Source organism: Misgurnus anguillicaudatus, chromosome 15 (genome assembly GCF_027580225.2).
Source record: "Misgurnus anguillicaudatus chromosome 15, ASM2758022v2, whole genome shotgun sequence".
Classification (NCBI taxonomy): Eukaryota; Metazoa; Chordata; class Actinopteri; order Cypriniformes; family Cobitidae; genus Misgurnus; species Misgurnus anguillicaudatus.
The window spans coordinates 3686285-3708718 of NC_073351.2; the positions used below are offsets into that span (position 1 = coordinate 3686285).

At 36.1% G+C, this 22434-nt stretch overlaps 2 protein-coding genes across 3 annotated transcripts; one reads left to right on the forward strand and one right to left on the reverse strand.

Annotated features, from left to right (window-relative positions):
- The first annotated feature begins 1829 nt into the window (after window positions 1-1829).
- On the forward strand, window positions 1830-8238 carry LOC141349670 (uncharacterized). The gene is made up of 6 exons (XM_073853297.1): window positions 1830-3294; window positions 4291-4336; window positions 4423-4514; window positions 6884-6994; window positions 7448-7724; window positions 7817-8238. The coding sequence occupies exons 1-6, from the start codon at window positions 2735-2737 to the stop codon at window positions 8030-8032; spliced, it is 1302 nt and encodes a 433-aa protein (XP_073709398.1). The 5' UTR covers window positions 1830-2734; the 3' UTR covers window positions 8033-8238.
- A 79-nt stretch (window positions 8239-8317) lies between these two features.
- On the reverse strand, window positions 8318-21568 carry LOC141348939 (G2/M phase-specific E3 ubiquitin-protein ligase-like). 2 transcript variants are annotated; one of them, XM_073853296.1, is made up of 17 exons: window positions 20745-21568; window positions 20520-20634; window positions 15999-16197; window positions 14614-14689; window positions 14222-14490; window positions 14080-14136; window positions 13536-13586; window positions 13381-13431; window positions 11501-11574; window positions 11282-11365; window positions 10964-11169; window positions 10791-10887; window positions 10299-10461; window positions 10052-10155; window positions 9823-9967; window positions 9171-9297; window positions 8318-9095 (listed from the first exon to the last, which is right to left on the reverse strand). In XM_073853296.1, the coding sequence occupies exons 2-17, from the start codon at window positions 20627-20629 to the stop codon at window positions 8782-8784; spliced, it is 2127 nt and encodes a 708-aa protein (XP_073709397.1). In that variant the 5' UTR covers window positions 20630-20634; window positions 20745-21568; the 3' UTR covers window positions 8318-8781. The 2 variants fall into 2 exon arrangements, with proteins under 2 accessions (XP_073709397.1, XP_055033734.1); XM_055177759.2 differs by lacking the exon at window positions 20520-20634.
- Window positions 21569-22434: the final 866 nt, after the last annotated feature.

Sequence of the window (22434 nt, forward strand, 5' to 3'; positions counted from 1 at the left end):
AGGTAATAATTCTCTCTCTCTCTCTTTCACACACACACACACACACACACACACACACACACACACACACACACACACACACACACACACACACACACACACACACACTTTTTTTATGAACAGCGTTGTAAAAATCCCGTCATAGTCAATATATGTCATTTCATGTTTTAATGAATTGTTTTCTTTCACATAATTTCTAATCATGAATTTACAAGACGATAATACAAGTCAAAATGTGTTTATTTGTTTGTGAAGAGAACCGATAAACAGGGACCGTGCATCACTATATGTTAAACATCACATAGGGGGACCAGATGAGATTGGCTGAAATTCGGGACGGGGGCAGACGTTACGGGGGAATCATCCAGTAATAGTTTTATTTATTTTGTTTAATAATAAAAGATAATGAATTTCAAACTGAACCAATCATATTAATATGAGTTAATATGCACATAAATAAATAAATTGATATAGGCCTAATACGTATGGAAGTATTTTATACTTCATACAATAATAGTTAGATAATCCAATAATAGTTTTATTTATTTTATTTAATAATAAAAGATAATGCATTTCAAATGGAAGTTACTGAACCCATATTTTTTATTAATATAAGTATATACACATGGGCGTCATGCACCAATTGTTTTTAAGGGGGCACAGCTCACAGAAATTTGTGCATACACAGACATTAAAAAATATTATAGAGCTTTCAGTCTTTTCCATGGAACTTAACATTTCTAACAATCTGAGCCCCCCTTCATGTAAAAAGCACCAATAGAAATGTATTGACTAACTTTTATCAAATAATCAGAATAATGACATATTTGCATCATATTCACATCTGAAATGGCATGTTTTGTTTACATTCTGTGTAATTAATTGTTTAATTGTGCAATGCATTTGCCCAACAACTGCGTTATTTTTTAAATTAATGTCATTTTAAATCCATAAATAAACAATGAAAATGACATAAGCAACAAACAATGATTGATTTTAATGTCTGATAATGATTTAAAAATATGTTTATATATAACGCATTTTTGCACTAAATTTTACCTCACATGTGATCATGTGTGATTCCTACCCCCGTGCACTCGTTGGCGTTGTACCAAGATGATTCTAGAAATCTACTAATATAATGTCGACGTCGAGACTCTCACATTTTAAACCACACATTTGGTTAACTGCACATTACCATACATGGGTTTAGAAATGTTGTGAGCGTTAGGTGATACGGAAAGTCTGACGCAGTCATGTATTCTCCATTATACAAGCGCAAGCTTTCCAAATTCAACACGTAATAAAAATATCAGATTTAATAATTTAGCGATGTTATTTTAAAAAATTCTTTCCTGTGTAGAGACTTAAAGAAAATTATGTAGACTAATAATTTAAGTTTAATGTCCTAATGATCAGCCTACTTATTTGTTTGTCCCACAGCTGACATGGAACGTTATTAACCGGTTCAGGAACTTTATTTTTTTGTTCTAACCGGTTCAGGAACGGCAACTTTAGGGTTGAACCGAAAACCGGAAATGTTAAAATACTGGCTGTTTCTCAATTCCAAGAACGCAAAGAATGGACTTGCGTCCTCGTGGAGATCGGTCTTGCCAGGCGACCTCGGAAGAACGAACTCGGAAGTTTTGCCGCAATGACTTCTGGGGCGTAAAGTGATTTCAGCAAGTCTGCACTCGATGCATCCTCGATATCAAGAACACATCCGGGTATTTTCATGCGTCCTCTGTCCTTGTGTTCTTGAGAATTGGAATGAACTTGGAATGAACGTTAATGATGACGTAGAGCGAGGACACGAGGACGCAAGATCGCTGAAGAACGCATATTGAGAAACAGCCACTGTTTCTGTTCGGAATGAACCAATTGGGAAAAAATTCTGGTTCAAAGCCCTGATTCTAATAAAGGAAGAGCCAAAACCAAATTTGCTCAAACATAAACTCATGCTCGACCATGTCGAAGGCCTTATAAAAGTCTAAAAAATAAAATGATTGCACCATTGTTAATCAATTCATTATAATCTAAAATATCTAAAACAAGCCAAATGTTATTTGCTATATGCCTACCTTTCATAAAGCCAGATTGGGAAACTGAGACAATTTCTTCTAAGCATGGTTTTTATCTATTTGCATAAAGGGAAGCTTAAACTATTTTGTGTATGATTATTAAAACCATAAATGTTAAGAAAAAATTCCCTAGAAGAATGAAAACTTAATGAAACTTAAACTAAAATTAAACTTAGAACAAAAATTAACAACTGAACATATATAACAACTAAAGGACCAAAACCAAATTTCAGAAAATTTTATGTGGAGCTGAGTCCAATTCGTTTGCATGGAGAGGGCAGGGTTTATGACTTTTACTGCAGCAAACCACCAGGGTCTGATCAAAGCGCCAGAGGCTTCACTTTTCAAGATGTATGAGGCACACCCACTTTCCTCTCTGGCCAACTTTAAGGGGGCGGTGCCCCAGTGCCCCCTATTGACCAGCCGCCACTGATCAGATGTCAGTTTTCTTACACTATGCTTGTGTTTGAAGAAGATGATAGATTGTGGAAGATTGAATTATTAACAAACCTGCTTGCTGATTCTGATTTGTGTTTGTTTCTTAGGACATTCTGAAATTTCAGATTCTTTCAAGACTCCTTTCAAAATTAGAGCTAGCTCTCATAAGATCACCACTTGATTTTGATTTCCTTGAATTTACATGTCGTCAAGAAATGTACCTGTGTCAGACCCTGTCAAGACATGTTGATGTGCCAACAACGATCATCCAGGCCCTGCAGGAGCTATTTGCTCTTGTGAGGCAGCAAATAGAACTCACTGCCCCATCGACAGAAGTAACTACTGTGGCTGGAGGGACAGGGCGTCCAAGATATGACATTGACAGGGAGACTTTGGCTGAGCTTTGTCAACTAAATTTTTCAAAGCAGTATATTGCAAAGCTTCTGGGTGTTTCATGTCGCACTGTCTGTAGACGAATAAGAGAGTTTGGATTTTCCACAAAAACACACAGCAACATAAGTGATCAAGAGCTTAATAGTTTGGTTGTTCAGATTAAAAATGAAATGCCCTCTGCTGGATACCGAATGGTCAAAGGTAGGCTACAATCCATGGGGATTCATGTACAATGGAGAAGAGTTGCTGCTTCAATGCACGAAGTGGATTCGATTGGAGTTCTCTCAAGAATGTATGGATTGGGATGTGTGGTACGACGCACATATTCTGTTAGAGGCCCCCTGTCTCTTTGGCATGTGGACACCAATCACAAATTGATAAGGTTGTTTCACATTTTTTACATTATGAAATAAACTTGGTTTAAAACATTAGTGTACACTTTTATAATTTAAAGGCACTCTAAGCGAATCTGTGTAACTTCACTTCTTGATGACGTTCAAAGTGTTGTCAAACAAAACGGAGCGAATCTAACTCCTCCCCTCCCCCTCCCTTCTGTGCTTTCTGAAAGAGTCATGAATGCGCCCAACCCCCACTCCCAAATCCTTCTTGTCGTTTATTGGCTGGAACACTTTAGGGCTTTTCACACCTGAAATTGTTATCCCTGGGTTATTCTAAAACCAGGGTTAACGGAATCCTGGGTTATTTTTTTCATGTTTCACACTGTTCAAACTTAATCAGGGGTTAAGAGATAACCCTGGGTATTCATAATTTGACGTTTCACACTGCATTCCTAAGCCCTGGGTCAGGAGTCTCAAACCCAGCTCCAACACACCTGTCTGTAATTATCAAGCAACCCTGAACACCTTGATTAGCTACTTCAGCTGTGTTTAATTAGGGTCATAAAATTCTAACCCTGCTTCATTTCACACTGCATGCGTTTGGCACCACAATGCGGGGTTAACCCCACAAAAGCTAACCCTGCTTTCAAGCAGGGTTTCATAACCCTGGGTTAATTTCAGGGATAACCCTGCTTCTAAATTACAAATGTGAAACGATCCTTAACCCAGGGTTAAAAGCAGGGTTTACAACGAAGATAACTCAGCGTTAAGCACAGTGTGAAAAGCCCTTTTGTTATGTTTTGTGGTTGTAGGCTGCGCCACTTTGTTTTCGTTACAGTTTGTGGAGCCTGGGCTGTCTACAGAGACCGTGTTTTTACAGTGTGTTCAGGGGACAGGCAGCAGATAGTGAGGATTGCTGTTTGCTGTATGAAACAAAAAAATGTTTATGGCCTAAAACGCATTAATTCGCTTAGAGCGCCTTTAATTGTAAGACAATGAACTCATGTTGTTTTCTTATATTGTGCTCAAATTTTTAATAGGTACAATATTGTCATTTTTGGGGCAGTGGACGGATATTCTAGGAAGGTAATAGAAGTGAATGTTTTAACTTTCTTCATTTAATAATAGTTTTCATATGATTGTGGGTGCATCAGCAAGTTCATGTGTTACAGGTAATGTGCTTAAACGCTGCAACAAACAATCGTGCATCAACAGCCCTTGGCTTCTTCAAGGAGGCAACTGAAAGATATGGTGTACCCTCAAGGTAACTTGGTGAAAACACTTCAGTTGTCAATGTGAATAATACTCAGTATACTACAAAATAAAGAACAGTGCATACATATGCAATTTGAGATACACCTGACTGCATCATGTGTTTTACTAATATATGTTTACAAATATTAAAGGGATAGTTCCCCCAAAAATGAAAATTCTGTCATCATTTATTAACTCTCTTGTTGTTAAAACCTATAAATATCTTTGTTCTGATGAAGACAAAGGAAGATAATTTGAAGAATGTTTATAATCAAACCGTTTGTGAGCATCATTCACTTCCATAATATTCATTTTACTACTATGGAAGTGAAAGGGGCTTACGAATGGTTTGTTTACAAACATTTTTCTGTCAGGTTAACACAAACAAACACTGGGCCTGTTTAGGTTTGGTGTGGGCTGCCCCTAGCCCACTGTGCCCAAAAAAGCCAGCATGGGCCCTGCAGTGGCATGTTTTTAGGGTAGTTTAATTAGACAATATAACTATTTTTAACAAACATGCCCTACTAAAAACATCGGTTCTATGCATTTTGAGGCAAAACCAACCCTTGTGCATTGTTCAAATTCACTACCCTTTCATGTTGTTAGTGGCCAAAAAGGGCCACTAAATTAAACGACTGTAAACATTTATCCAATGAATATTTTTTTTCCAATTATTTGCATACATCTGTTAATCAACCTCAGTACTGATCAAAACTATTAAATGTTTACAAAATTCCATGATTTTAACTCTTTAATTGCCAAGTTAATAAGTGATTTGAACTGATTTGGGGGGAAAATACTGAAGTGACTGATTTTCAATATAAAAAGTGATTGTGGACTGGATTTTTCCTCCTTTTTCATAGTCTTGGGCATGTCAAAGATTGGTAAAAACATTGGCTTTGATGCAATTTTTGTTTGCAGCATCAGATTTTATTTTGTTCTGTTGGCACCAGCAGCTCAGGAGTGAGAAGGGGAACATGCAAGTGGTGTAAAAAACAAAAAAGAACAGGTCACACTTGCAGAGAGCACCAAGTCATAGGCTGCAAGTTCTGCTGGAAATACTAAATACACACGTGCACAAATACACACTAAAAGTTAGTTTGATTGTTTAGTTCTCCATCCAACTCTTGCTTCATTTTTCAGTTTATTTGAAATTGTTTTTACATTTTGGTTCATAATAAATGATGTTCATAAATCTGATGCAAAGATTTTTTTCAGATTTTTTTCCAGGAACGCACGCGCGCACACATACACACACACACACACACACACACACACATATGTAAGCAATAAGGTACGAGAGGCTGTGCTGTATCGTGAATAAGTAACGGCTGAAGGGCGTTGTTAGGCACGACGCGAAGCGGAGTGCCTGCAACCCCTTCAGCCGTTACTTATTCACGATACAGCACTTACCTCGAATACCTTATTGCTTTTATAAAACGGTTACCACACAATATTAAAGTAAAAAAAATATTAGTGCAACTTTCATGAAGTTAAATCAATAAAAGCATTCCTTCCGCTAGAAAAAATAGTCCCTGACTGCGAACAACAACATGAAAGCTCAAATAAAAACAACAAACTGTTTTCAGACTTTGTCTCCTTATATGTTTATGTGTTGCTAAGGGTGTTGCTAAGGGCGCAGTGATATTAAATAGAACCGTTGGGTGAAGCGGTCATAGCAGTGTTTTATCGTGAATAAAGCACACCTATTGACCAATCAGAATCAAGGATTGGAACTAACCGTTTTGTAAATGCTGTTACTTATTCACGATACAGCACAGCCTCTCGTACCATATTGCTTACTTATACTCCATATAACTCAATGTACAGTATAAGCCAGAAATTACGCTCTGCACAGGCCGAATAAGGGTTAAAGGTGCCACATGGTGATCAACTGTAAAAAGGACAAATTTGCCCTCTTTGCAAAAGGAAAAACCACCAACAATCAAGAATGCATGGTAATAAGGTTTTGCAATCAAAAGATGTTGTTATAATGGAAGTCAATGGGGCAAAAATGGCCAGAAACAATAAATGAGGGAGAAAAAATAAAATCTGTTGTGGCACAAAAACTAAAAATGCATCAAAGCCAATGTTTTTATCTAACTCTGACATGCCCAAGACTGTAAAAAAAGGTGAAAAGAATCCAGTCCACAATCACTTTTTATATTGAAAATCAGTCATTTTGTGTATTTTTTCCCCCAAATCAGTGACACCACTTGGCAATTAAAGAGTTAAAATCATGGAGTCTTTGTAAATATTTGGTAGTTTTGATCAGCACTTGATTAACAGATGTATGAAAAACAAACAAACAAAAATCCTCTGATACACTTTTACAAGCAGTTTAATTTAGTGTCCTTTATATGTCCTTTTATATTACAGAGTCAGAGCAGACCAGGGGGTGGAAAATGTGGAAATCGCAAAGTTCATGTTTTCAGTCCGTGGAACTGACCGTGGAAGCTTTATGGCTGGGAAAAGCGTTCATAATCAAAGGTGCACCATACCAGTTAATACTTCCTACTGTAATGATGAACAAAAACACTTTAGGAAGACGCATATAATGTAAGAATCTGTATTTAATTAAGGGGATGGTTCAGCCCAAGGTGGAAGTTCTGTCGTCATTTGCTCACCCTCATGTTGTTGCAGGCCTACGTTTCTTGATTCTGATGAACACGAAGGAAGATATTGTGAGGAATGTTTGTAATCAAACCATTCATGAGCCCCATTCACTTACATAGTATTCGTTTATCCTACTATGGAAGTGAATGGGGCTCATGAATGGTTTGTTACAAACATTCCTCACAATATCTTCCTTCGTGTTCGTCGGAATTGGGAAATGTATACGGGTTTGTGGCAGCAGGAGGCTGAGTGGATGATGACATAGTTTTCATTTTTGGGTGAACTATCCCTTTAACAGGTAAATGTAAGGAAAATCTTAATTTTTAGGATTGAGCGTCTATGGCGTGATTTAAGGGTCTGCGTCACCTCTAAGTACTACGGGACACTACAAAGTCTGGAAAGAGACCACCTACTGGATTTATCCTCTGCCAACGACATTTTCTGTGTCCATTATATATTCCTACCTAAACTGCAGGAAGACTTGAGATTTTTTGCTGCAGGCTGGAACCACCATCCGCTAAGTACTGAAGCAAATTTGAGCCCAGAGCAGAAATGGCACATTGGTATGATGCATACGCAGCTTGACCAGCCAGAGAATCTTGAGGTTATTTTCCCATTCATTGGCATAAATGTTTTATCACACAAAAGCAATGGATTATCTACTTATTGATATATTGTATTATGCTTACACAATAGGATATCCAAGAGCCTGAGTTTGACTGGGAAGTTGCAGCAGAACATGATGGTGTAGATGTGGATGGTGCAGTATTGGTCCCGGAGTTCGAATGTCCGTTGAATGAGCAAGAACTGTCAGAACTTGGCACTCTTATTCGCCAAAGTGATCCTAACACACCACCTACAGACCTTTATGCAATCTGCCATGAATATGTGACTGGCAGATGCAACATATAGCAGTGTTTTGTTTCAACTTTACTTTGAATTTGTAAAAAGTTTATTTAATTATTACTATAATTCGCAACTGCAGATAATCATTTGCAAATGACTCTGTAACATTCTTATAATTTTAGAACCCCCACCAAAGTTTGGTAGTCTTTTAATACTGTGGGAGGTAACAATAAAATATTGGGAAAAAATGCTTATCTGATGCTAATTTTTTATTATACATGAAAATGTCTCCAATAAATGCAACATTTTAAAAACCTGTATTTACTGTTTATTTGATCAATTCAAGTAGTTGAAGAAATTAGTATTTTCTCATAACAATTTTAAAAACTTTTACTACAAAGCAATAATGCAAAGTAATTTTGCCTCCAAAATTGTAGCGATTCATCAATATGAACAATATAATGAACATTATACAATTTCATATGAAATCATTTGTCTCATGAAAATCATTTTCATCATTTGTTTAGCTCAGGGATCACCAATCCTGCTCCTGAAGGGACGGTATCTCTGCAGAGTAACCTTCTTTAGGTGTGTTCGATTAGGGGTGTGTTCGATTAGGGTTGGAGCTAAACTCTGCAGAGACACCAGCACCCTAGGAGCAGGATTGGTGAACCCTGGTTTAGCTTGTGAATGATGTTAAACCAATTCAGTTAGAACTCAGTTACTGCTGTCATAACATTAAAACGTACAGCATTTATTACTCGAAAAACTCCCAACAATATATCATGGGAATAACACACTAGTGTTGTAAGAATCTAGTGCCGACCAAACTCTTGGCTACCATTTATTGCTTCTGAAATTATGTCTTGGAACTCCTGATATGTTGCAATGTGTTTTGTTGGAAAAGTTATGGAGGTCGCACAAGCATTGACAACGGGATAGCATATGTTGTGATTACCATAACGTACATTACAATCATGGTCAAAGTCAATGTGAATTTTAAAGCCTTCCCTTTGTGATGCAATCAGTGGAATATGTGCTTGTCCCGTGAGCCACTGGAGGAAGCTGCCTACAGTGATGCAGTTACTTGTATTGCTCGTGCCCTTCTTCTCTGGAGTGGCAAGTTCTTCTAAACAAGATGCAAAAACAAAATTTTACACATAGAAACAAGCAAACTAATTTGAGAAAATGTCAATTTCTTTACCTTCATCCTCTAACTTCTGAATAAAATCCTGTAAGAAGTTTATAATGCGACACTCTGTATGGCGTCTGAGTGAGCCTTCCACACTGAAGACAGGAGCCAAGGCAAGCTCAAGGAATTCTGCATCCACCTAACAAGTTTAAAAGAGACATTTGCATTTTCATAAATAAAAATAAATAATGGTAGACCTACATCAAAAGACATTCTCTTGTGCAATCTGTACATGGGCGTCGGAACCATTATATGTGGTGTAGGTGGGTGTTTAAGACCAATAATATTGGACCCACTCAGTTATTCTCTAATTTAGCGCATATGTCTGTTCACTTGTCAGAGTGTCGTCAGTCAAATCCAATTATGAATGCCCTAATAAATTTAATTCTGTTATGTGTTTTAGCTACAGCTTTAACTTTCACGCTGCTGTTTCTTCAAATCTATTACACTTGGCTAATTTAGAGTTCATATAATTTATACTCCATTTCATCTACTTTCGCCTGCTGCAATACAACAAGGTAAACAAAGCTTTTAGGCTGTAAAAGCAATTGTTTAATTAAACGGCACAAGAATACAAGAAAATCTACCCCAGTAAATACTTTTTTGACCCACCCACATTTTTTTTTTTTGCTTCTGACGCCCATGAATCTGTTTATTTTAACACCTTTTTCAGGTGTCCAGGTACAAAGAGCTGCAGGCAAGTATCACTATGATGAGTCAGTAAGTTGTGGAAGCCATACAGTTTCAATCCGTCACAGATCTGCTGCAACACTGGAATTATCCGTACCGCGGAGTGCAGAACTATGGCACTTAATATACAAGAAAGAAAACACATAAACTTACAAGTCTAAATTTTAACCTTTCACTTAAAGACATTGATTTTGAATACAAACTCAATAATCGCTGCCTTCCGCTCATGGATAATAGGTCCTGAATATCCGCTTGCCAAAATTCTTTCGGATAGGTTGGTTATAGAGTTTGTATCTGCAGCATCAATCTAAGAGTAAAAAGACAAATGTCCTAGTGTTAATATAGTTCAAAGGCTTAGGGAAATGTATAAGATTGTTGTACTTTAAAACATGTCATATATATAGTGTACATTTTTAAATGTTTGAAGTGTTGGATCTAGTTTTTAAAAACCTGTTCAATAAGCTCTATGAGCTCAGGATCTGTAACATTGTCTTTGGACATCTCCTCCTTGTTAATAGTGCCTGAACAGATGTAGTCATAGCACCATTTCTTAAAAAAATTGGGTGGTGGGCCCCCTTGTGCTACACTCACAGCAAAAATCTCTCCACAAGTCCTGCAATAACATAAAAGTGAATTGTTTTAATAGTTTTGTGGCAATGTAACTGTTATGTGGTTGAGGAGTCTTGTCAGTCATGTTTTTTTTATTTAACACTATATTTATTTATTACACAATGTCACTAGAGTGCTGTTTTAGTAGCTGGCTGTACATTATCCCTAACATTTTTTTATACTAAAAAAAGAATAGAATATAGAACTTCGATAATTAATAGAAAAACATTAAGAACCTAACAGAAATTAACAATATGCTATTATAAAGTAATATTTAATTATATTTTCTTTGAAATTAAGTACTTTTATCAATTTTCTTACTATACCACCTACTTGAAATTATCATTCATATAATCTGTAATGGAGTACTTCGGAGCTTTCCCTGTGTCTCCTCCCTCAAAAAGGTGTGATTCTATTCCTCTCAGCATTTCTGTTAAAATGTAAAGTCAGCAAATAAAAATAAAAAATGCACTAGTGATTTAAGGCAATCTAGACATATACTTCACCTGTTAGAAATTCTTTTCGGAGAGCTCCACTGTCTATTCCATACTCTCCGAGGAAATTAATAGAGAGAATATTCTTGGGAGAGGAATTTTTTTGCCGCTTCCACTGCAACATGGACCTTTCATACAGACCTTCTCTCGTAACACTTACATTAAAGGTTGATGTGTGGTCTACACAATCTGCAAGCTCTGTGAGGATATCAGACAAGCTGAAAAAACAGAACAAGCTAAATTAAACAACTACATAACAACAAAATACACCAAACAGCTTTGTAAGGAAAGGTAAGGTCAGTCAGGTGTCATCAGATATCTTCAATTTACCTTTTACATGGTTTCTCTCTCATCTTTTCCACTACTTTATCTGCAACCTCACTCTCAAGCAACTTTTCAAATTCCTCAACAAGGCTGCAAAGAGAACACAAATGTTGGTCTGAAAGCATCTTTAACTAGCAGCAGTTTTTCCAAATGTATAACGATTCAAATAATCTGTAATTAGTACATGAATTTTGTGTAAAATTAATTCCGGGAATCGTCACAAACCTTACACCGCAACTGCTTGCGTGAAGTTCCACATAGTCTCTCGAGAACAAATCCAGGCAAACTGGACAGGCAACCTATAAAATTTAATTACAATGGTTAAGCACCTTTTTTAAAATTAGTATGAACATATGAATTACATGTGAATACTAATTAGATCTCAGAGAATTATATTGATGCAAATGCATTATGTAAGGAATGGTTGACAACGGGCCATTGAATTATAAGAAAATAATGCACACCCAAGGTGGTAATGCTGTTACACCGTGGGTGTGCATTATTTTAAAATAATTCAAAGGACCGGAGTCAATTATTCTGCTTATACCACGGTTACCTTAAACATTGTTCTGGTGAATCATTCAACAAGAACACAGCATTCAACAGACTTCTGGTATAATAAATAACTAGGGCTATGTTCACATCTTAGAGCTTAATTTGTACAGATCCAATTTTTGTATTTGAATTTAGACTGGACTCGACTAACTTAACCTAACCTGAGACTAATAAATAATAAGGTTAAAGGTGTTAAGAAAAAGGAGTGTGATAAGGCTCTATATATCAGCATGGGTGTAAGCGCTGCAGTCAATGTGCAGCTGAATGTGTGCATGTTTTTATTTCAGTTTTGATGGGTCAGGGATTGGTTAGTGGCGTAGTGATACAAATGGTAAAATGGGTCCCAGGATCATACCAGTGGAATATTGCACACTAGACTTTGAGCATGCAAATATTTTTTTCAAATGCCACTGGGAATAAGGGTGGGAAGAACTGTCAACATAACTTATTACATTAAAAGCTTAAAAAGCTACATATACATATACTGTCATAATACACTCTGTTTAGAGAGATAAACATACTACAATACAAGTATGCATACAAATAACTTTATTAATGAGCTACGGTACATTAGCGGTTCATCCATTTTTGCTTTTCAATGGGTAATGTACCCATTCCGCTCACACATCTTTACATTGAGCATTGAAATGCAGTGAAATATTTGGTTGCGTTTCTGGTCTGACGCAATAACATCATAGCATATGAATAGAAGCTATGGTGGCCGGTGACTTCTTTATCGATGCTGCATTATGTGAAGCTTATCAAATCAAGTATTAAGCATCATGTGTGTGGCTCGTTATGTCAAAATATGAGTTTGGGAAGTCATGTGAACCTATGTGCATCATGTCAAAACATGCCTGCTGTAGACACTTGAACGAGGTTTATGATAAAAGAGACGCTCACGTTTGCCAGATACTTGCTTAATCTCATGTGCAATCAGGGTTTAGTGTAAGTGTCTTGAGAGTATTTTATGAACATAAGAGTCTCTATCATAAATCGTTTAGACGCATGTTTAGCCGGCACGTATTTTGACATGATGCACATAGGTTCTCATGACGCACCGAACACATATTTTGACATGGCGAGCAACACACACAACACTCTGAACACATATTTTGAATTTGCGCCCCTTGGAAGAGAAGTCACTGGTAGTACAGAATAGAAGTCAATGGAACAAAATAGTGTAGAGTGACCACAACCTAATAAAGCCAAAATGTAGCTAGCTACCATGTGCAGTTTTACTCTGTGTTGTAGTCTCCACCACCACATCAAAAACAATACTACCCTGTTTTTACAACAAAATCTAACTACTTATGTAATGTGATGTGAGAACAAGAGCAATGCCATTTCTGACCAGAGCCGTCAAACTAAAATGGATTTGCAGACACAAATATATACCCCCCCCACAAAAAAATCTGATTTTATGTGCTTTTTTGCCGTTCACACTAGCTTATTATGAGACAAGATATTAATAACAGTTGGATCTGGACAGACAGTGTGAACATAGTTTAAATCTTTTTAAAATATAGCTATAGTGCATAGTGATTTACCTTTGTATCCTCCACAGACGGGGAGACTGTTGGAAGCTCATTTAAGGATCCCTTTATTTTGGATGAAGTCATTACAAAAGCATGGTTAGGAACTTAGTTGGGTACTAAAATGTTCCCAAAATATAATAAAATAAGTAGTGAAAATTGGTCTATACCTTGACATCAGCTATGGATGTGGAGACTGCTGGTGGTTCATTTGAGACTGCCTTTGTTTTTAATGGGGCCACAACAAAAGACTGGTTAGATAAAGAACTTTCAAAATTAAAAGGTAACACTTTACAATAAGGTTCATTAGTTAAGATTAGTTAACTAAATTAGTTAACATGAACTAATAATGAACTGCACTTGTACAGCATTTATTAATCTTTGTTCATGGTAATTTCAGCCATTACTAATACTTTATAGGAATCTTGTTAACATTAGTTAATGCACTGTGAACTAACATGAACAAACAATGAACAGCTTTAATTCTATTAATAAACATTAACAAATATTAATAAATGCTGTAACAAATGTATTGCTCATCATTTGTTCATGTTAGTTAATACATTAACTAATGTTACCTAATGAACCTTATTGTAAAGTGTTACCAATTAAAACCAATCATACACCCTCCAGTCACTTAAAAGACCTACTTTAGATTATTTTCAGCAACACTTAAAACTTAAACATCTTTAGAGGGTACATTATGAAACTTACATCTTTATCAAAATCATGAATGGTGGATTCCAAACTGGAATCATCATCAGAGATTATCTGTAAAAATTGTGTCAATTAAATACTGTAAAATAATTTAACAAATTAAAATAAACAAGCAGTAAGTACATTTGTAGTATCTTACCTCACAATTATGGATGCTATTTTGCTTACATTCGGCCACATGAAAAGCTAGCAGCTGTATTGGCACGTAAGCCTGACAGGTAATGCAGTTGGCTTTAGGCATACTTTCAAATTCTTTGGCTGACAATGGTAATGGTGAAGTATCTAATTTATGCTGAATTGGCATTATGTAGAGGCATGCCTTTCCTCCTGCTGCCTTGATTATATTAAGACCAGTGTAGCCCTCTGCATCAGGTGACACTACTGTCAGTGAACGTTGGCCAGATCCACCTGTTCGGATAAAATAAATCTGAGTTTACTTCTTCATATTGAAGACAACATTTACAGGATAATGAATAAATTAATTGTTCAATTGTTTAAATTGTATAAATTAAAAGTTAATGTGTTTCTTACCAGCTGCTTTGTATATCATCCAAGCCCCATCTAATTCTCTCAGTTTTGGGAAGACTTCACAAAAGAGCGATGAAATCTGTAAACAATTTAAATGAATGTTACCCAGACAGACACTGGTGCTGCATGATACATAAAGTAAAGTAATATATTATATCATTGCTTTATAACATGGTGTTCACATACATTACTATTTAAAGTACTATTTCATTTTTATAAATATAAATATTTAAATGAGAACCTTTACATTGGGAATTAACTTGTATTCAAAAGCAGTACTGTATATAACAGCTGACATCATGAATATGTTGATTAGCATTTGACATTACCCAGCGCCAGTTTCACAAAATACTGTGGGAAACACTGTTCTGTCATAATTTAATCACCCTCATGGTATTGTGGTAAACCTGGAATACACTGCATGACTTTTGCCCTGATTCTAAAATTGTCTGCAGATTTTTGCCATTGATACAGACAGATTTTGAACAGTTGCCATTTTCTGCAAACGATGTGGGTGTCTTCTAACCATGAATAATGCAAATTCTTCTCTGCATTATTAATGGATCTCAGAAAACATATTATAAAATAAAAAATGCAGTTAATGACCACACACCTACAGATTGTAGCATCTGAATTTCTTAAAAGCAAAAAATTTTATTTTCTTAAGATGATGAAATTCTGACTTGAGAGTACAAACATACATTTTGTGTTGTAATATTTATTATTACTATATTTCTATATATTTAGTTGATTCCTAATAGATTATATTCATTTCTTTCTACCTTATATTCTATGTTAGATGCTGCATTTGTATTGCCTTAACAAGTAGATATGAGTTTTCAGTGGTGTCATTCTCAAGGTTCTTAATAATGTCATGAGACAACATTGTAAAGCACTAATTTTCCACTGTCTGTGCTGGTATAATAACACTGAATGAATTTGCTTCTAGTCCAGGGGTGGCGAACGTTAGTCCTGGAGAGCCACAGTCCTGCAGATTTTAGCTCCAACCCTGATTGAACCTCATCTGTCTGTATGTTTCTAGTAACTCTTTAGACCTTGATTAGCCTATTCAGGTGTGTTTGATTGAAGCTGGAGCTAAACTCTGCAGGATTGAGGCTCTCCAGGACTGACGTTCGCCACCCCTGTTCTAGTCAGACAGAGTCAGAATGAGTGATGTAAATCTATACAGTTCTAGACAGAGTTAAGATAAGCATCCAAACGCAATTATGATTTTCTTTCAGAATAAACTGTGTTCATTTTATTATTTCATCACTTTGTCTCCTGTCTGCAATTTTTCCCTTCATCTCTGATAGTAGACATTCAAGTCTGCAGGATGGTTAGATCTATTATACAGTCACGTATCAAGAATCTATTAGATCTATCACTACCTCTGCATGATTAGCTTCTTCAGGCACGCTAATTGTCCTTCGGCCCAATCCTGCCTGGAGAAGGACCATTTCTTTACTTCCTTTTGGTGTTCTCTCTCTATATTCATCCAGGAGAAAGAACTGCACAGGAGTAGATTTTCTACACCTTTTTCTTGTAACTTTTCCTCCAGCTTTAGATTTAAAAAGGCCTGGAAATGCTCTGTGGATAATGCAAAGGACAATTATATTACATACAAACATATATAATATATTTATAATATATGAGAGAGAGAGAGATGCTATGTGTTTTGACAGTTTGAATTTATAAACATACAATAAGAAAAGCCGTAAGTCTGACCAAGGGACATTGACAGAGAGACTTTGATCTCGTCGTCATGTGGTCACATGGTTCATGGAGCTCTCAATAGTTCCAAACTGTCAGTCTGATAGAATGGATTTAAGTGGGAAAGATGGCAGGCGCCACTTTATCTGTAGCAATTTTCACTAAATATCAACACATAGGCTATGCCTTAATTACTACACAGACTACATTTAGGCATGAACAATCAGGTGTGTTTATATTGTATATTTTGCATGTGCTAAATAAGGAAATAAATCAAACTTGACTATGGTGATATTTCTGGCTTTTGACTTTGGCTTCATGTTTTAAAATAGATAGAAAATATAGGGTTATGTGACCCATAAACATGAGGAGTTGTGTTGTGAATGTTAACTATGTTTGAAACTATAGAACAGTCCATTACATGAGTTCCTTCCACATTCCATTCCTTCTATGGAGGTCTATGGGTGTTCCCACTGGGAACTTTCTCTTTCAACAGCTCTAGGCTGCGTTTCCCGATAACGTTCTCCCTTAGCGCGCTACGAAGACTCTTAAGTTAAACCTTCACTACAGGTTTACCTTTTCTAGGCGTGTTTCCCGAACTGTACCTTAGCGGGTTTCTTAAGGTATACTTTCTTACGTACGACGTTACCAGGTGCTGTCCATGGCGATGGTGCTGAATAGGTTGATATCGATTGCTCGACAATCAATTGTTCACTTTATGTAATAGGTACTTCGCTGCGTTACGAGAGAGCGGTGTTATTTATTAAAGAAACATTTCAGAAATAGTTCAAGTTACATTTATTAGGAATATCTGGTAAAAAAATTTCAAATTGCAAACAACTAAATATAAACCTTGTATATTTTATTTTATATCAAACCCATGCAAAACTCGCAACTTTATGTCCAAAAGTATAATGCATAAACTGCTTCAATGCATCCATTATTCCTTCACCTTAAAGGATAATTTATATTAGGGGTTCCCAATAAATGCGTTGCACAGGGAAATAAGGTGGGTCGTGCAAGTCACCTGGCTTGGCATTACACTTAAAATGTAGAAAAACAAATTGTTGTTCATTAGTTCACGCGTTTATGTGTTTGGACACTGCGCAAGCAGCGCGTTTACAATGCGGATAACGCTTAATGGACGCATTTCTGGAGCCGCGCCTGTCTGTTAACCTTAAATACAGGTCCGTAGCCAGCCTATTGAAAGGGGGGGTTCTTTTTTTCAAAAAGTGGACCTTTTTTGCAGTTTTTCTCCTCCTTTTGTTTTTAATTATGAGCAGGGCCATACGCAGGATTTTATAAATCCCGAGGTCCATATATGTATTTTTCTAGGGCATGCACCCCAGGAAAAAAAATTATTTCTCTGCTCTCTCTTTCAAAAAACATCAGAAAACCAAAGAATCAAATAACTATAGATTTCAAACCATGTCAGTATGCAGAAGATTTGTGTTGGTCATTATAGGAATGCATTGTAATAATTATTTTACCATCCTGGGCACAATGGGCTATCAGTAAAGTAAACATAGGCTTACTGAATATAGGATAATTTTAGTGAACTAAAGGCCATCAATAATTAGTTTATTAAATTAATCCAAATATGCACACACTTATTATACACTTAATATGCTTAAATACAACATCAGTAATGCAGGAAACTAGAATTGTATAAATGGGTTGGCGTTGACTACTTTAGGGTGTCCTTATCCCATGAAAGAAAACTGTAATTATTAAAAAAAAGCATAAATGTATCTACGATTACTTCACATTACCCCACATTAGATAAATATTATTCTTGCCCTGCATGCATTATACTAACTGTGTAAGATATAAACATAATGCAAGCCTTAATTTTAAACTTCTCACATCTGATTTAAAGGCGGAGTCCATGATGTTTGAAAGCCAATGTTGATATTGTTTATTGGGCTTTAAGACTGAATGCAATACAATGTTTAAGCCAAAAGATGAAAATTGGCTCATTTAAACTCAATGCATGCGCATTACCGGTGGATGAAGCGTTGTACCGCGCACGTGATGCGTCGCGTTTTCAAGTTCAAGCTTCGCAGCAGTTCAGTACAACACAGTGAATCTAATCATACAGTAAAAAGATATCTTAAAGAATTAAAGAGCGACGTTGAATTTTGTTAATAAACACGCTGAATAATGGGAAGTGAATTACTGGAGGGAGTTAAAGCAGCTCATTAAATTTTGGACACCCATATGTGCTCAGCTGCTTTAATGTTTCGAAACACCTTGACAATCACTGCGTTTCATGTTTCACATCATTAAACTGCTGTATAATAGTCAGCGTTTGATTACTTACATCGCGCATCTGACCCCTGTGTTGCACCTCTGCCTGCCTGGTCTGATTTTATTGGTCATCTCGGAATAATTTTGACTTTATCTTACTTAATGGGGTGCAGCTCAGACCTGTTGGCTTGTGACACCACACTACCGCGAGATCTATTTAAAAGCATATTGAGTCAGCTACTATTGAATCGGTCTCGCGGTGCTAAGACGTCACATGCCGATCGGTCTGCGCAGCGCAGCCAGAAGTGACGTCAAACGAGCGCTGAGCGTTGAGTCAAATAAAACGAGCATCAGAAAATAACAAAAATCATGCGTCCAGCTTCAATAATGTATCATATTAATTTGAAACAGGAACCCATCATATATGTTACAAGCATTGATTAAAACAATGATGACAATAATCAAGCGAAAAAACGACTTAAATTCTGGACCTTTGGCAGTGAGGGGGGGTTCGTTCGAACCACCCGAACCCCCCCTGCCTACGGGCTTGAAATATAACATAAAATATATATTATATGATATATAATGGGTTGATAAATATATAGTATGATTGTTTTAGGTTTAAGCTTTGATTAGTTTTAATGTGGAAAATTTGTTGACCTTATACAAGCAAGTATCAAGTGGAGCATTTTCTTTTTAATGTTTATAAAGAATATGGCATGCAGTTGCCTCAAAGTTATAAAACATTAAAAAAACTTCGATGCAAAGTCGAATTAACATCAATAATAATATTTAGGAAAATCAACAATTATGATTTCGTGATGAATGTGCTCCCGTGTGGAATGCAATTTTTTTAACTTGATTTGTTTTTTTTGCAGCTAAAATAGCCGGTAAACTAAAGATTTAACGGATATGAAATGCACAAATAAAATAGTAAGATTCGCTGTATAGCTGCCTGCCATAGTTTCACCAACTCCTCCACCCAAAATCTTTTTTTAATAGTTTCTTTAGCCTGTAATAATAGTTCACAGCTGATGTTCCTTTGGAAAAAAAAATATTTCAAATCTAACAACCATCAGTGTAATAATGTCTAATTATGTGAATGTTTTATTCTTTAAATAAATAAAAAATGCCTAATTTAACACGGAGTGTACTTCAACTTTTTTTTAAACAGATATTTAGTTATATAGACTGCAATCTACACAAGCTTTTATCACAGTCATGGCCCCTAGCGGAGTCAAGTGGGATAGGTATAGCTAAGAGTGCTCCAGACCAACCTTCCGAACGAACGACTTACAGAAGAGATACGTAACTAAGAACATTTCGGGAAACACGTATTAACGATAAGGTACAACTTTAGTTACAACTTAAGAACGACATAGAGCTAAGAAGGTTTCGGGGAACGCAGCCCTGGTCTAAGAAAATATCTATAGCACACTTCCTAAGACCAGTCTAAAAGATCAGTGGAAAGTTTGGTGGATATAGTTCTTAGAGGAGTTAAGAGTCTCATTAGGATAAGTTTAAAGAGATAATTTACCCAAAAATGAAAATTCTGTCATCATTTTTACTCACTCTCACGTTGTTACAAACACCTGTATAAATTCCTTTGTTCTAATGAACATGAAGGAAGATATTTTGAGAAATGTTCATAATCAAACCAATCGCGAGCCCCATTTACTTCCATAGTATTCTTTTTTCTACTATGGAAGTGAATGGGGCTCATGATCAAAATATCTTCCTTAGTGTTCATCAGAACAAAGAAATTTATATGGGCTTGTAACAACATGAGAGTGAGTAAACAATGACAGAATTTTCATTTTTGGGTAAACTATCCTTTAAAGTAAAACAACAGTATGTTGGCTTTCTTAATTCAACATAAATATCATGACAAACAATCAGTTACTAATCATTTTTTAACATTCACTTTAGATTCCTAAATACTTCCAAACCTGGCCATATCCTGTTGCACTTTGCCAGCCTCAACGGTTCTAGGACCTGCCTGGCATCCTCTTGGAGCTTGCACTCTGTCAGCCTCAAAGGTCCTAGGGCCTGCCGGCATTTCATCTATATAATGAAGTCATTTACAAGCTGCTGATTAGTGACTTGCGGCACTAACCTGTTTTTATGTAACACTAACTTGTAACTAGCTAGCATGTAGCTGATTGTACACTTACCACTTTGAGAAACACTAGCATTAATGTTTGAAGGACCTGAACCCAGGGAATTCCTCAATAGGTTCACCAGATGTCTTGTGGCATTCTCTATTTTCACCTATTTTAGCAATCAAAAAAAAGACAACACATATAACATATGTTAAGTATATGTTGGTGAAGTTTTTTTTACATGAGAAGTCTGTCAATGTTTCGGAGCATACCAGTTTATAGATATCTCTATGGCTCTTCCCAAACAACACAGACGGAGCAAAGACACAATGAAAATATGATTAATGACTGTGGTGTTTATTTTCATAAATTAACATTCCTCTAATTTATACTAAAGCAATAAACCCCAAGAAGCAGTGGGTTACCAGTGCATTTTCTAACAGCTAAGGGGCGTTGTTAAAACCCCCTTAGCTGTTATAAAATGCACTGGTAACCCAACGCTTCGAGGGATTTATTGCGTTTATAAAACGGTTACTTCATATGCATAACGTTAGCGAGATTTTATAAAATAAAACATAAATAAGTTGTTATTATATTAGTACAAATATTACTCTTCCGCCAAACAAAGTAGTTCCTCAGAATCAAGTGTGACTGAAACAGAGCGCAGTTCCCAACCAACAGAGATGCAGCAAAGACACAATGAAAATATGATTTAAGACTGTGGTGTTTATGTTATACATCACCATTCATCTAATTTAGACATTAACATTTATATTGTGCAACTGTTGAAGTGATGATCAAATATGCTTGGAAGCATGCTGAACTATTTCCCCGTCAGCGTTTTTTTTTTTTTTTAAGTTGCCACCCAGTTTTAGTTTAATGCCTTGCAGAAAAATTATCTTATATCTTATATTGTATTTTATAACGGCTTAGAACGCGTTTCAACCAATCAGAATGAAGAACCAGAACTGCCCGTTTTATAAAACAAACAAAAATATGTTTCATCCTGAATGCATGTTTAAGTTGGGTAAGAACGCCACCTAGTGGATTATAGCGGAAATATGGATTTTGATACTGTTGTAGAAACGCCTCAGGGAAGCATTTTCTTTTAATTGATGATATATATTTTTCAACCAGTCAGAATCAGAATGAACGACCAGAACTGCCCGTTTTATAATTACTATTTTTGAACATCATGTAAAAAAATCCTAATTTGTCTGTTTTAAGATTATATTGAATTCATTACATTGCATTCAAATAATTGAAATAACCAACATAATCATTCACAGGAAAATATTCAGTATTAGTTCAATTCCAGCAGTCTTATGTTAACAATTTTAACCCCCCCCCCCCTTAATCAAAGTAATTACTTAGTAATCCTGTTCAAATATTATTGTTTAATCAATTATTATGGACTGTTAGTCTAGTGGTGCTCAGCCGTTTTTCCTTATCTTCTCGTTTAGAACAACTAATGTGAATCCTCAAGCCTGACTATTAAATTGACTAGATTATGATTATAAAACATGTATTAAACTTATAAAGTTGTTTGGAAAGAAATATTACCTCATTACTCTCCGCCATCTTTACGTTTTAAGCATAAGCATATACTGTAAAAAAGATTTTAAACACTTGAGGCGGCAGCAACAGCCAATCACAACAGGAGAAGCAGGGGCCAATGGCATTTGTTGTCACAAAGTCGTGTTGCCCCGCCCCCTGAGTGATAAACTAAAACTGACTTGCGCGTGTGTAGAATGATATTCTC

Excerpts from the sequence above, each read along its gene's own strand:
- LOC141348939 (XM_073853296.1), bottom strand. The coding sequence starts at position 20,629 with ATGCCGGCAGGCCCTAGGACCTTTGAGGCTGACAGAGTGCAAGCTCCA. Across the intron at positions 16,198-20,519 it reads GTGCAACAGGATATGGCCAG|AGCATTTCCAGGCCTTTTTA; the intron begins GTTTGGAAGTAT and ends CATTATCCACAG. Across the intron at positions 11,575-13,380 it reads CGTCTGTGGAGGATACAAAG|GTTGCCTGTCCAGTTTGCCT; the intron begins GTAAATCACTAT and ends TAAATTTTATAG.
- LOC141349670 (XM_073853297.1), top strand. The coding sequence starts at position 2,735 with ATGTACCTGTGTCAGACCCTGTCAAGACATGTTGATGTGCCAACAACG. Across the intron at positions 4,515-6,883 it reads AGATATGGTGTACCCTCAAG|AGTCAGAGCAGACCAGGGGG; the intron begins GTAACTTGGTGA and ends TTTATATTACAG. Across the intron at positions 6,995-7,447 it reads AAAAGCGTTCATAATCAAAG|GATTGAGCGTCTATGGCGTG; the intron begins GTGCACCATACC and ends CTTAATTTTTAG.